The sequence below is a fragment of the Lepidochelys kempii genome, chromosome 3, assembly GCF_965140285.1.
Source record: "Lepidochelys kempii isolate rLepKem1 chromosome 3, rLepKem1.hap1, whole genome shotgun sequence".
In the NCBI taxonomy this organism is placed as follows: Eukaryota; Metazoa; Chordata; order Testudines; family Cheloniidae; genus Lepidochelys; species Lepidochelys kempii.
This window is the reverse complement of record NC_136382.1, coordinates 41,740,694-41,754,466: the sequence shown is the minus strand read 5'-3', so window position 1 is coordinate 41,754,466 and position 13,773 is coordinate 41,740,694. Positions and strand designations below refer to the sequence as shown.

The following is a 13,773-nucleotide window of genomic DNA, read 5'->3' as shown; positions in this document are numbered from 1 at the left end:
CTACAGATCTCCTCTCCCCTGGCACCACCTCCCCAACCAGAAGCTATCAGATACCTCCCTGACACTGTATCAGATGGAGGAAAGCACAACACTATTATTGGTTCATGTTTGTTATGGGCTATGTCTGCTTTTTTATTATTCAACTCTGCCAGCTTGCAGTTATTAGGAAGACAATCCTTTCTTCTGCCATTTCCTCCACATCTCACTCTTGTCTTACCCTGCACTCTGTAGTAGGTTGCAATGTTACCTTTCCCAAGGTAGAACAGGAACATTCTTTGTGACAGGGAAGGCAGACCATGACATTCAAAGCTGTGTTCAGATGGCAATAAAATGGTGATAACCTAATGCTAAATTACTTTGTGTTGTGTTACTTCAGCAGAGCCATATAATTCAGTGACCTTTCCCTCCTGGAGCAGTAGGAGACAGACAAAAGGTTTATAATTTTCCTCTCACTCATACTGGTTCTACAGTAAATGTAATTCCATTAGCCACAATGGATCTACTGAGGTAAAGAAGAGCAGAATCACAGCAAATCCCCAGGGAGCCAGTTAAGCTGGTTTTACGGCCCCTTCGTGCTCTGAGAATCTGATCCAAGCAGTCCAGATTCTTGAAAGACTTGTCATGACATTGGGTCTATTCTTCCTGTAGCAAACATTCTCTTTCATAGGCACATTACGCGGATTTTTAGACTAACTTCTTCCCCCTGTTCTTCTCATCCCCGAGTTCAATAAACCATGAGCTTTTACTCACTCTTCTTTTTGCATGTTAATGAGTCTCTGTCAAACTGCATACAATTAACTGGGTTGTCCCATTTAAAATACAAACATTCCATCGCAGCACACATCCGAGCCCTGGATGGACAGCATGAATCAAATGCCCACACACCCCTAAGCATTTCTCAGCACAACACGTTACAATAAAAGACTTCTAAATATGCAGTCATTTCACTCCACTCCTTTTGAGCTCCTAGTATATTACACACAGTCTGACGTGGTCTTTGGCTGTTTTTGTTTTTAATTGTAAAAGGCTCTGAGCAAATTTATAATGCAAACCACCTACTTCCCTCTCTTTTACCCTTTTTGGTTACAATGTTGTGGGATCATGCTCAAAGATCCAAGAACTGCTACTGAATAACTGGAATGCATTTCATGTTTCAAATGGATGCGATTGTAGCATTTTTACTGCACAATTTCCACTCTTAAAAAACCCTTTGGCTCACAGGAGAGGTTTTTGAAAGAAAAAAAAAAACCTAAAGTTTTGAGAATTACACCAGAGGATATTAAAAATAGCCAAAACTCTTTTACAGGAAAATGTTGGTCAATTACATCAATTACATCAGCCTATTTTATTACCATGGCAATGACAGCTTAAACTAAATATTTTCAAGATGACTTTTTTTTCCATTAGAGAACAAACATTTTCAACAAGGAATTCAACACTTTCTTTGCACCACTGTAGGAAATATTAACTTAGTGTTAATCTTCTGTTTATACTGATCCTCATCCTTTTGCACAAATAGGACAAATTAAATGGAATGGCCCATTTAAACACAGAGCAAGAAGAAAATTCAGTAACCAGCCTTTAGCGTGGGAGTTACATACAATTTAGAATAGACTCTTAATAGAGCACTGTAAAAATGAAGAGATATTAATGACACCATTTACAGTGGAGCTTTATTTTGAAGCTAATGCAATATATAGTAGGTAGGGTGAGACAGTAAGTCGATAAGAAAGGGATTTATTTTTAAAATCTAAAATTTTATACACTATTCTGTTTAAGGGAAAAAAATACATTCAATGCCAAAAACCTGATCATTGTTCAAATCAAAGCAGGACACTGGCTCCCCCTACCCCCTTCCCCAGTGCTGGGCTAAGCTGCACTTGGGGGCACATGGGTGCAAGTGATCTGAATATCATCCTTACGTACAAATAGGGAGAATTGGAAAGAAAAATGAAACCCTATATTTTAATACCATTGAAACACTTTGGACTCGGAGAACTTTGACAAGGAGACAGACTGGAAATAAATGAATAACAGGCATGAGCCTAAATTCCACTGCAGAGAGGCATGTAGCCAGATTTCAGGCTAAATTCTATTATTCTGCTTTGGCCAATAATTGTTTCCAAACACTTAATGAACTGTGAATAATTGAGGAAATGTCAATCTCCCGATAGAAGTTTCCCCTTCCATCATAGCCAACTCTGCCATTTCCTCCCTCCTCCTCACGGCCAGGTCATGTCCAACCTCTCCTGAGCAATCCTTTCTAAGTTAGGGTTGCCAGGTGTCCTGTTTTCGACCGAAACTCCCGGTCAAAAAGAGACCAGCAGGTCAGGCTCTAGGTGGTGGGGGGAGCACGGGGGTCCGCACACTGTCCCCTCCCTGAGCACCGGCTCCGCAATCCCATTGGTTGGGAACCGCGGCCAGTGGGAGTTTGGGTGGTGGTGCCTGCGGGCGAAAGCAGGGCACGGAGCCTCCTGGCCCCCATGTCTAGGAGCCAGACCTGCTGGCCGCTTTCTGGGCACAGCGCAGTGCCAGGACAGACAGGGAGCCTGCCTTAGCCCCTCTGCACTGCTGACCGGGAGCTGCCAAGGTAAGCCTGCGTCCCAACCCCAAGCTCTAACCCCCTACCCCAGCCCTGAGCCCCCCGCAAACCTGGAGCTCCCTCCTGCACTCCTAACCCCTCATCCCTGGCCCCACCCCAGAACTCACCCCTCCACCCCAGAGCCCATACCCCCTCCTGCAACCCAAATCCCTGCCTCAACCTTCAATCCCCTCCCACACTCCGAATCCCTTGGCCCCGACCCCCAGCCTGGAGCCCCCTCCTACACCTCAAACCCCTCATCCCTGGCCCCACCCCAGAGCCTGCACCCCAGCTGGAGCCCTCACTCCCTCCCGTACTGCAACTCCCCAGCCTGGAGCCCCCTCCTGTTCCCTGAACCCCTCATTTCTGGCCCCACCCTGGAGCCCGCACCCTCATTAGAGCCCTTCCCCCCCATATCCCAACCCCCTGCCCCAGCCCAGTAAAAGTGAGTGAGGGTGGGGGAGAGTGAGCCCCCGAGGGAGGGGGAATGTAGTGAGCAGGGGCGGGACCTCAGGAAGTGGCAGGGAGGGGGCGGGGCCTCAGGGTAGGGGCAGGACTAGAGTGTTCAGTTTTGTGCGATTAGAAGTTGGCAACCCTATTCTAATTGTTTCCCTCCTTCCCATTGCTTTTCCCTTTCCTGGTACTCCCGAGGCTCCCACTGTCTTTCCTAAGTGAAAGTCTCTCCCCTTTGCTTCCTTCCACGTTCCCAGCAAAAGACTCCCCTTGTCTCTTCCAAGTGTTGATCAACTGCTTGTGTCAAAACCTCCTCCTGCTTACTTTCCAAAAAGGGATAGCATGCATACCAGAGGTGTTTTTTATCAGATAAAATAATGGTTTTTACTGCCATGGGAAAAACTACCAATTCCAGTTCAAGGTATTTTCTATTTTAAAAACTTTCATTAGTGCATACCACATTACACTTCATTGTAGTTACATATTCAAATTGTGGTTACATAAGGTTGGAGATTTGGAGATTAATTTAGGGTTGTACAAATAAAAAGTAAAACTGCAGGAGGCGTAATATTAATATATGTCATATAATACTGAACATCGGAATGTCTATACATTTTAGTTCAGTATTTTCTCAAGGAACTTTCACATATCATGACTAATATTTCAGTTTTCAATATTATTTAACTATTATATATACTGAAAAACTATTATCAAACTGCTAGATATTTCCCAGTAATTTTCACTAGTATATTCTAGTAATTATTTTATTTTTCCCAGTTTATTTACCAGTGCCCTCTCCTAAACTAGTTTTTCCCTGTTAAATTGCCAACTCTGCTACCAAAACCAGTTCCCCTCTTTCTTTTCAGGAATCCTAGACCCTTCGAAGCATTTCTATAGTCAGTACAGAGGTCACATTTCTTATTCCTAACTCATGCAATCTCTGCTTTAAAACTATTATTTTGCTATCATCTACAAACTTTACTGTTGGTAGCTGTGTAGCTGTGAATGTGAGCACATGGTTTAACACATTAACTTAATCCCATAGGGTAGAAAGAAACCTACATAAACAAAAGAACATTTGGAGTAAGGCCTTCAACCTTTTATTTTCTGTAGTAAAACAATTATATGTGTGCTTAAAAAAAACTAAACTGGGTTGCCACTTTAATTGTTACAGCAAAAAAACAATCTTTCTATTACAAATAATTGTTTTCAGAATAGGATTAGATGCCAAGATGTCATTGTAAGAAAAGAGAATAGCTACCTTTAATGAAATTATGATTAAGGATTAGCTGTAATTCTAGCAACCTGTTAAATAAAGAGTAGATGTTCTGTGTGCAGTGCTGCTTTTGCATGTCACGGTGTGCAGTGGGGATACCATCAAGTTATAACCAAGAAGTATTAGGAAAAGTAATCTCTAACTAATTGCCCAAATTTGGAAAGAGATGAATGCAAAAATGCATTTTTGCTTTCAGTCATTCAAGGCCCAGATACAGTGGAATGGACACACACAAATTAGGGTGCCTGTGTGTTACTTGTGCATGTGTATACATGTACCCTTTTGAAATATGGTCAAAGCTATTCTATTTTGAGAGTTTATCAGGTGGACTATTTCAGCACTGATTTTATTATTTATATCCTATTGTAGGAAAAGATTGAATGTACAGTGACATATGTAACAGTATAATTTATTGTGCTATCAACTATTCAGTTCTAACAAGAAAATTAATCCTGACTCTTAGGTGTCAAGCTCAGCACAGGAACCCTGTGTGGTGGGTCAAAGTTGTCTGTAAGCCACTCACCATTGTAGTCCCCCAAATTCCGGGGCAAGTGAGGGCTGGTTCTGTTCCTGGTATATATTTGAGCAGACTTGGGGCTGTGCTAGCCTGCCAATTTGTAACAGCCCCTGTGCCAGGCACCTGGCAGCCAGTGCCTTTATGCCACCCTGGGATTCCCTTATATAAGGGGAATCCCTAGCTGTTCATTGGACATAAAAGGTTGTTACAAGAAGGAGGGAGAAAAATTGGTCTTCTTAACCTCTGAGGATAGGACAAGAAGCAATGGGCTTAAATTGCAGCAAGAGATGTTTAGGTTGGACATTAGGAAAAACTTCCTAAATGTCCAGGTGGTTAAGCACTAGGAAGGTTGTGGAATCTCCATCATTGGAGATTTTTCAGAGCAGGTTAGACAAACACCTGTCAGGAATGGTCTAGATAATACCTAGTACTGCCATGAGTGCAGGGAAGTGGACTAGATGACTTCAAAGGTCCCTTCCAGTTCCATGATTCTATGACATTGGAAAAGACCAACAGTCCTAGCCTGATATCCTGCCTATGACAGTCGCTGGGAACCACAGCGGGGAAAGGAGCAGAATGCCAGCAGCTCCTCTGGTGGCTGTACTGCCCCCAGCCCTGTCCACCCAGCCCTGTCCTCCAGCGGGGCTGCTGCTGTACAGACGGAGGAGATGCAGCTCCATGGAAGAGCGGGGGTCGGGGGGCAGAGGGTGGCACAGCCACGCCAGAGGAGCTGCTGGCGTGAGGCTGCTGGCTCCTCCTATGTCTTTCCGATACGCAGTACCGGCTACAAATATCTTGCTGGTACGGCGTACTGTACCACCGTACTTGCACTGCTGCATATCCTCTCTTAGGTGTCTCTTATCCAAGCTGAAAAGTCCCAGCCTTTTTAATATCTTCTCATATGGAAGCTACTCCATACCGCTAATCACTTTTGTTGTCCTTCTCTATACCTTTTCCAATTCAAATCATAGGTGGAGCTAGGGGTGCTGGGGATGCAGCAGCATCCCCTGGCTTGAAGTGGTTTCCATCACACACAGGGTTTACAATTTTGTTTCAATAGCTCTCAGCACCCCGGATTTTAATATATCTTTTTGGAGATGGGGTAACCAGAACTGCATGCATCATTCAAGGTATGGGAGTACTATGGATTTATATAGAGGCATTATGATATTTTCTGTCTTATTATCTATCCCTTTCTTAATGGTTCCTAACATTCTGCTAGCTTTATTTTGACTGCTGCTGCACACTGAGTAGATGTTTTCAGAGAACTATCCACAATGACTCCACGGTTTCTTTCTTGAGTGGCAACGGCTTATTTAGACCCCATCATTTTTATGTACATTTAGGATTATGTTTTCCAGTGTGCATTACTTTGCATTTATCAACACTGAATTTCATCTGCCATTTTGTTGCCCAATCACACTGTTTTGTGAGATCTCTTTGTAACTCTTTGCAGTCTGCTTCGGACTGAACTTTCTTGAGTAGTTTTGTATCGTCTGCAAATTTTGCCACCTGACTGCTTACTCCTTTTCTTCAGATCATTTATGAATATGATGAACAGGACTGGTCCCAGTAGACCCCTGGGGGACACCACTATTTACGTCTCTCCATTCTGAAAACTGACCTTTTATTCCTACCCTTTGTTTCCTGTCTAAACCAGTTACTGATCCATCAGAGGATCTTCCCTCTTATCCTATGACTGCTTACTTTGCTTAAGAGCCTTTGGTGAGGGACATTGTCAAAGGCTTTCTGAAAGTCCAAGTACACTATATCCACTGGACTACTCTTGTCCATATGATTGTTGTTCCACTCAAAGAATTCTAACAGATTGGCGAGGCATGATTTCCCTTTACAAAAGCTGGATTGGCTCTTCCCAACAAATCTTGTTAATATATTCTTGTACAGTGCTACAAAATAGGACAAAATTGGAGCCCGCAACTGGCCTCCTATTTGCTATTTACTATTTTCTCTATGTCTTGTAATGGGGATGGTAGATATGGAGGGAATTAATTGCATACCCTGCTCTGAAAAGCAGACAGTGAACTGAATTATATGAATCCTGCTCTTTAGTTTCTTAATAGATTGTCTTTCTGTTAACGCTCATAGTATCTCACGATCTGACACACACACTACCCAACTAGTCAAAAGAGATAGACTCTAGCTGCACAGCTGACATCTAGATACAATTAAAAGTATGAAACTAGGGTTCTAGTTCACACCCACATCTATGACAGGTTTCAGAGTAACAGCCGTGTTAGTCTGTATTCGCAAAAAGAAAAGGAGTACTTGTGGCACCTTAGAGACTAACCAATTTATTTGAGCATGAGCTTTCGTGAGCTACAGCTCACTTCATCGGATGCATGCCGTGGAAACTGCAGCAGGCTTTATTTATACACAGAGAATATGAAAAAATACCTCCTCCCACCCCACTGTCCTGCTGGTAATAGCTTATCTAAAGTGATCATCAGGTGGGCCATTTCCAGCACATCTATGAGATACTGTAGAAGAACAACAGGGGAGTGACTCAGCCAAAACAAAACCGTGAGGGTAGAATGCAGTTACCTGACAATATATTGTGAACAGGAGTGGCAATGTTAATGTCCTGGAGGTGTTTCAGTGTCTCAGTGTGGAACAGGCGGAGTGTAGATCCAGATGTGAAGGCAATCCAGATTCCCACTCCTGCAACAGCCATGTGCGAGATCACCATCCCTTCTTCTTGATGAGCTTCAAAATGGCGCTACAAAGAAGACAAAGGATCTAGAACAGATTCACCAGTGACAGAGCATTCATTTGTACTTATGAACTTCTCAGAGTAGGAAATGTGCCTTTATTCTCTGTGTAGGTTGCCTGATCCCATTGCTCCACTAAGAGCAAGTCCTGACTCTGCTGCATATATGGTGCTAGTTTTCATTGCCACTTGTTTTGGAAAAAACTGCATAAATATTAAATAGGGAATCCCAAGCTCTTGCCACTAAAATTTTATAGCCCCTCATCTGATTACATCCTGGGAATTTAGAATTTGATAAGCGTTGTTACTTAACAGGAATTCTGCATTTCTGTTTCGTAGCTCCAATGGGAACACAAGTACAGACAAGGCTCCCGAGACTTATTTTCGCCATCATGTTAGTTGAATCTGCAGTACAGCGCCCACCAGTAGGGTATTTTGTACGACTCCCTAGTGTAAACATGGCCTGGGTTTGGGTGGAATGTATAGACAAACACTCACTTGGAAGGCAGAACAGAACATCACTGCAGTGAGACTGAATCAGTCACAGTAACTTCTCCTGGTGCATTTTTAACTTCCCTGGGATGCATTTTGCTTTTTGCTAGGAGTTTCAGTTGCCTTAAATCCCCTTTGGACTGGGTTTCTGTGCCTGCCCACCATTTTACCCAGTAAATGGGAAAAGACTCCCCGTCATTTTGAAGGGCCCAGCTGTCTCCACACACACACACTTGCTAATTCCTTCATCTCAATCTCTTTCATACTTCACACAATGGCATTACTAATCTGCCAAATGGTGACTATAGTGATCCAACCATTATTGTTGTAATTATTAATAGTTATTTTTATTTGTATTACCAACGCGCCTAGGAGCCCTAGTCATGAACTAGGGCCCCCCCTGCACTAGGTCCAGTTCAAAGACATAATTAAAAGACAGTCTCTATGAATAATCTCTCCTATTTTAAACTTTTCTTTGAACAAACCAGTCAATTAAATTTCTTTTGAAAGAACAATTTTAAGTTTTGAATATCATCATGATGTACTGAAAATATTGCCTCAGTCTTTCATGGCCCTAAGTATATATAGCAGGGAATAGCCTATTAGTGTAAGATTGGTGGCTATGACATAACCTAGCACCTAATCATAAAAATATACAACAAAATGTCCCTGTAGGTTTTGTTGTCACTGAGAAAATTCTGACCTCCCTGAGATAAGAATATCTGAACAAAAGTACACATTAAGAAGGGTCAAATTTAACATTGCCAGTCATTTCATTATGCGGAAAATTCACTCAATCTCCCCTGCTTTAGAGGACACCCTATATGGAGGAGAAGGTGAAACAGGATTAAAATCCTAGAGGCTAAAATTACCTTTGATTTACAAATATTAGCCCTGGGAGGATTCAGTGGGGAACTCAATTACTCCATTTTTATTTCTTTTCCAAAGAAATAAAATACTATTAATAATATCAAGGATTTTCTTTCTGGTCTTTTATTTAATTCTGTTTCTACTGAGTAAAATGGACGACGAGATTAGGGATAAATTGATCTTTAAAAGGTAGATTATTTAAGGATCTAAAGGCATCATTACTTGCTCAATTACATATATTAATAGGTAAGTCTTATGTAATATTATTGCTTTCTTTTTTATTAAGGTATGAGCTTTATAAATGTTGGTAATGTCTGAGCCTGGTTCTTTAAGATGATGGGTGCCTCTTGCCAGAGTGGTGAGTGCTCTCATCTTCTGTTGAAGGCAAGGCCCTGCACTGTGTCCAGCGGGTTCACAGGAGTACGTAGCAAGCCCATGTCACTCTTAAATTGATCAAAATGCAGGAGAGCTAGTTTAACTGAGATAATTTGTTTACTAGAGAATATAATCACTATTCAAATTGTGCATGGCCACTTTAATCTGGAGTCACATAGTGATTACTCCTGAATTAAGTAACCACTCTGGCCAATTACAAGAACTCTCCCCAAGCTCCAGCAAGGTTTCCATTATGAGGCAGGACCTGATCTGTGTCCTGTCTTTAAGGTATGAGAGAGAACTCTCATGTGTAATTGAAGCCCTTCAATCATTAAAAGCAAAGTTTGGCTATAACATTTGGAACTTGTTTCCTCTTCACTATTATAAGTGAATCGTCTTTGAAGTAACAGATTGTTGTTGTTTTTTATGTGTTGTGCCAGCAGGCTGCTTACTGGAGTGTACAGAGCTGTTCATACGATAAAGAATCATTGTAATGCATAAATGACAAATACTTCCCCTGCATGGATTCAGCCTCAAGGATTTACAAGTATATAACTGTTCTATGTCTCACAATACCGAGACACACTCTCAATTTTATTCTCACTTTTAAAAATAAACGTTCCCTGTTTATGGTTCTTAACCAGATCGTATTACATTCTGGTAATTTAGCGTCAGCATCCAATCCACACCTTTCTCAAAGATCACTCACATCAGGCCAAATTCTTCTCTCAGTCTGTCTTAGGTACTTTTATGGGCCCCATCTCCACAGTAGCTGGGCATCTCACAATTTAAAATATCCTCATTAACACCCCTGTGAGGTAGGGAAGCTTTATTATCCCCATTTTACAGATGGGAAACTGAGCCACAGATAGTCTAAGTGACTTGCCCAACATCACTCAGGAAGTCTGTGGGAGAATAGGGAATTGAAACTGGGTCTCCCAACTCCTCTACTAATGTCCTAACCAATGGGTCATCCTTCCTTTCAGTCACTTGTCACATTACTTGACAACATCCCTGACAACTGTAACTCCACTTATGCCAATAGAATTACTCCAGACCCACATCAGTGTAACAGAGGAGAATATAGTCTATCTTATCTTCTTATTCCTATTTTCATGATTGCTGTTTAGTGGGTTTTGAGGGGGAGGTTTTTTTTCTCTTCTTTTGTTAAGGAACTGTAATATTCCTCAAGTGCACAGATTATAGTAAATGAATAGAGAAGGTGTCTCTTTGCCTGTTAAGTTATGCTCACATTCTCAATTCTGGTGAGTCAAACTGTATTACCTTTTGGCCTTCACTAGTGACCACACTCTAGAAGGCACGGAGAGCATCTCTGCTGTATGCATTTATATCTACAATTTTAAAGTGACATTTTTACTCAAGTAGCATAGAAAAACTGGACACTTAATGACGCATGGTATTATACATTTTCCCATTCTTTAAACTGTCTATCTTACCTCATCTCAGTTTTTCTTCAATAAGATACACAATTTAAAAAGATAAATCGATCATTTGTCTAACAGAGCAAGAGTTGGAGACCCTCATTTGTCACATTGCCGGCAGAGCCCTAGGAAAGCTGCTCATCCTTCTTATGAGTGAATTTCCTGATACATCCATAGTACATGTAAAAATTTCATGACAATCATGGCTTCAAAAATAATGTGTTTTTGCTTTATAGTATCACACACAATTATTATAATGTCAAATGTGTGTTGTTAAATCCTCTTAGGGACTGATCCAAAGCCCAAAGCTCATTTCTAGACTTCTGGCTTTGGATCAGGCAGGTAATTAAACTAATGACATAAAATTTAAAAATGAACCATTTCTGAAGCGTTCTGCTCTGACCATGAGCAGGAAGATGATTCTATTAGCACAACTGCAAACAATTCACATCAGAGTCTCTAACTCATCTGTATTTACCAGTTAATTCATTAAACTACCACATAGTGTGTGCTTCTGTTTGTACAGTTATCTGAGACATTTAGGGAAAAAAATCAATTGCCATGCACAAAAAGCCATTCTTCTCAACCAAATGGTCTTCTAATTTTGAGTAGGAGCAGGAATGTACCGAAAACCTGGACATTCTTTTGCCAGCGCATAAATCATTTCACTGAAAGTAGCTGCTGGCATCTACATCGACTGCATTGCCCATGTGAAATACAGTAGTTGATTTTTATCTTTAAAGAATTTAGTTCATATAACAAGCAGGGCAACTATTGAGTGACAAAACCGGATCTATCCTCAATCTTTATGTAAACAATCACAAGTTCTCAGTTTAGCATTTTACATTTTCCCCTTCTTGAGTTTTCATAAGCGCATTCCCTCTCTGCCTTCTATTCAAAGCCCAGGTTTTTTTCCCTCAGACTCTCTTGTTCCAACTCTATAGCAACAACAGAGCTGCAGAACACATTTTGGATGCCACAGTCGGTCTTTCCAACACTGGAGCCTGACATGGCCCACTATTGTTTTGACAGTGTATTGCATAGTTGAATTCTTTCTTTTCAGAGGTTGCCCACTTGCACAGTGCAAACTCAGTTGAGATTCCAGGCCTAAATAGCTATGCCAAAAACTGAACCATGGTTTCTCAAGCATAGCAAGCTCCACATAATGGGTCTCTTTGTTCATGAAATGGTGATTGACTTTTGATACTTTAAAAAAATTACAATATTTGGGCAACATAAACACAGGAAATTTCTGTTTGTTTAACACATTTCAGATCATTCCACTTAAATCTTCCAAACTAAAGTAGTTTGTCTATAATTAGCCAAGTCTTGAAAAATAGGATTATTTTTCATTTACACAGTGACTTTCAGCCCATAAAATACTGGGATATTTTACAAGTGAGGCCCCAATCCTGCATGAGTCTGTTTGCACAGAGATAACCACAGGATCAGGGTCTAGACCCAACAGCAATACTGAAATGCTGCCACCTTTTGGTGGGAGGTCTGCAGGGAAACAGGACCCAGAATGCTAAATAGTACATTAGGGGGAGAGAAAGTAGTGGGCAAGGGCAAACCCCTACACTTGGGCAAAATGCGTACTGGGATCCTTAACACTAGGCAACAGCAATTCCTTGCTTTCCAAAGTATCCCTTGCCAAGGGGCTCAGGGCACTGTGCCATTTCCAAAAACACACTGAAACATTACCATTAAAACATATTATTTACATTAAAACATATTTACATTAAAACAAAATGAATTTGAGGGAGCCCAATCCATACAGAAAAAAGGGGGTGGAGAATGAGAGCCAACAGAAATATATAAAGGGCCAACAGTGGTGATTTAAAAAAAACAAAAAAACAACAGCATGAGAAATGAAGGCTCAGAGAGCTTTGAAAAAGCAGGGAGAGGTGGAGTAAGATAGATTTCAGAGGAGAGGGAGTTCCACACATAGTAAAGGCATGGATTGCTGGCTGAGGCAATATATGAAAATAAGATCCCTAAAAGGCAGGCAGTGCCTCATCAGGAAGAGGTGTGGGATGAGGATTTGGCATTATCATTTCTACACATGAACTAGTGATGTACAGATGCACAGCATCCTATCCCAGGAAGTTTGGTCTCTGCCCTGGAGGAATGCTTTAACAATATTACCAGCTGAGTGCATCCAAGCTGCCTCATTCTTATCCAGCTAAAGCAGAAGCTTTGCTGCAGGGTAGAGGATGCTCATTCCTCCTTCACGTCCCCTCTCATTGAAAGGAGTCACTCAGGGCATGTCTCAGTGAGAGACAAGGGGATTTACCAAAGCTGTTTAAGAGCTTCAGATATCCCAGGGCTTATGTCCTGTAAAGGTTCCTACCCATAGGTAGTTCACCTCAATCTCCCACCAATTCACCTTTCCCATAACCACATGGAACCATGCACACAAGCAAAAAAAATGTTCAAAGAAAGACAAAATAGAAAAAAATTGAAAAGTGGGAGCATTCACTCAGATCAAACAAGTCATCCCAGCAACTGTAGCTATAGAAAGAAGGAAGTAGAAAACTCACTATCACCTCCCAAGCCATGAATCCTGCTACCAAGCATACCAAACAGACAACAGTGAGGAGAACCACGATCAACAGTGAAACAAAATTTATAATAAATCACACAAGCAAGGAGACTGTGGCTCTCTCCGCAGACTCTCATCTGAAAGAATTCCATGTCATAAAATTCATGGAACATAAAGTATCTTCCTGGCAGGGGGGAAGGAAAGACTTATTCCTGTTAGGATTTAAGCCCCCTATGTTTAGGCCACTAAGCCATGCCCCCGATAGAGTGGTGGAAGATCTGGAACAGGCACAGGGTGTAAATCTCTTTGGCAAAGCAATCCTGAATAACTGCCTGGACTCTCGAAATTCCATCTGTCTTGAAAGAAGGGTTTTCTACAGAAGTCAGCATGATTCACTGGAATTCATCCTCCAGTATTCCTTTCCCTATTCTGAGTGTAAAAGAAACGTGAAAGATCCTTTCTTCTTCAGCCAGATGCTCCTGCACTAGCCATTG

At 41.5% G+C, this 13,773-nt stretch overlaps 1 protein-coding gene across 9 annotated transcripts in view; it reads right to left on the bottom strand.

The window, feature by feature from the left end:
• Positions 1-13,773, bottom strand: part of ARHGEF10 (Rho guanine nucleotide exchange factor 10) — a 182,076-nt gene that overhangs the window by 18,971 nt on the left and 149,332 nt on the right. For all 9 annotated transcript variants that reach the window (XM_073336206.2, XM_073336205.2, XM_073336212.2 and 6 more), the window contains one exon: positions 7,390-7,564. In XM_073336206.2, the coding sequence (XP_073192307.1) occupies positions 7,390-7,564 (175 nt within the window). The remainder of the gene's footprint in view (positions 1-7,389; positions 7,565-13,773) is intronic.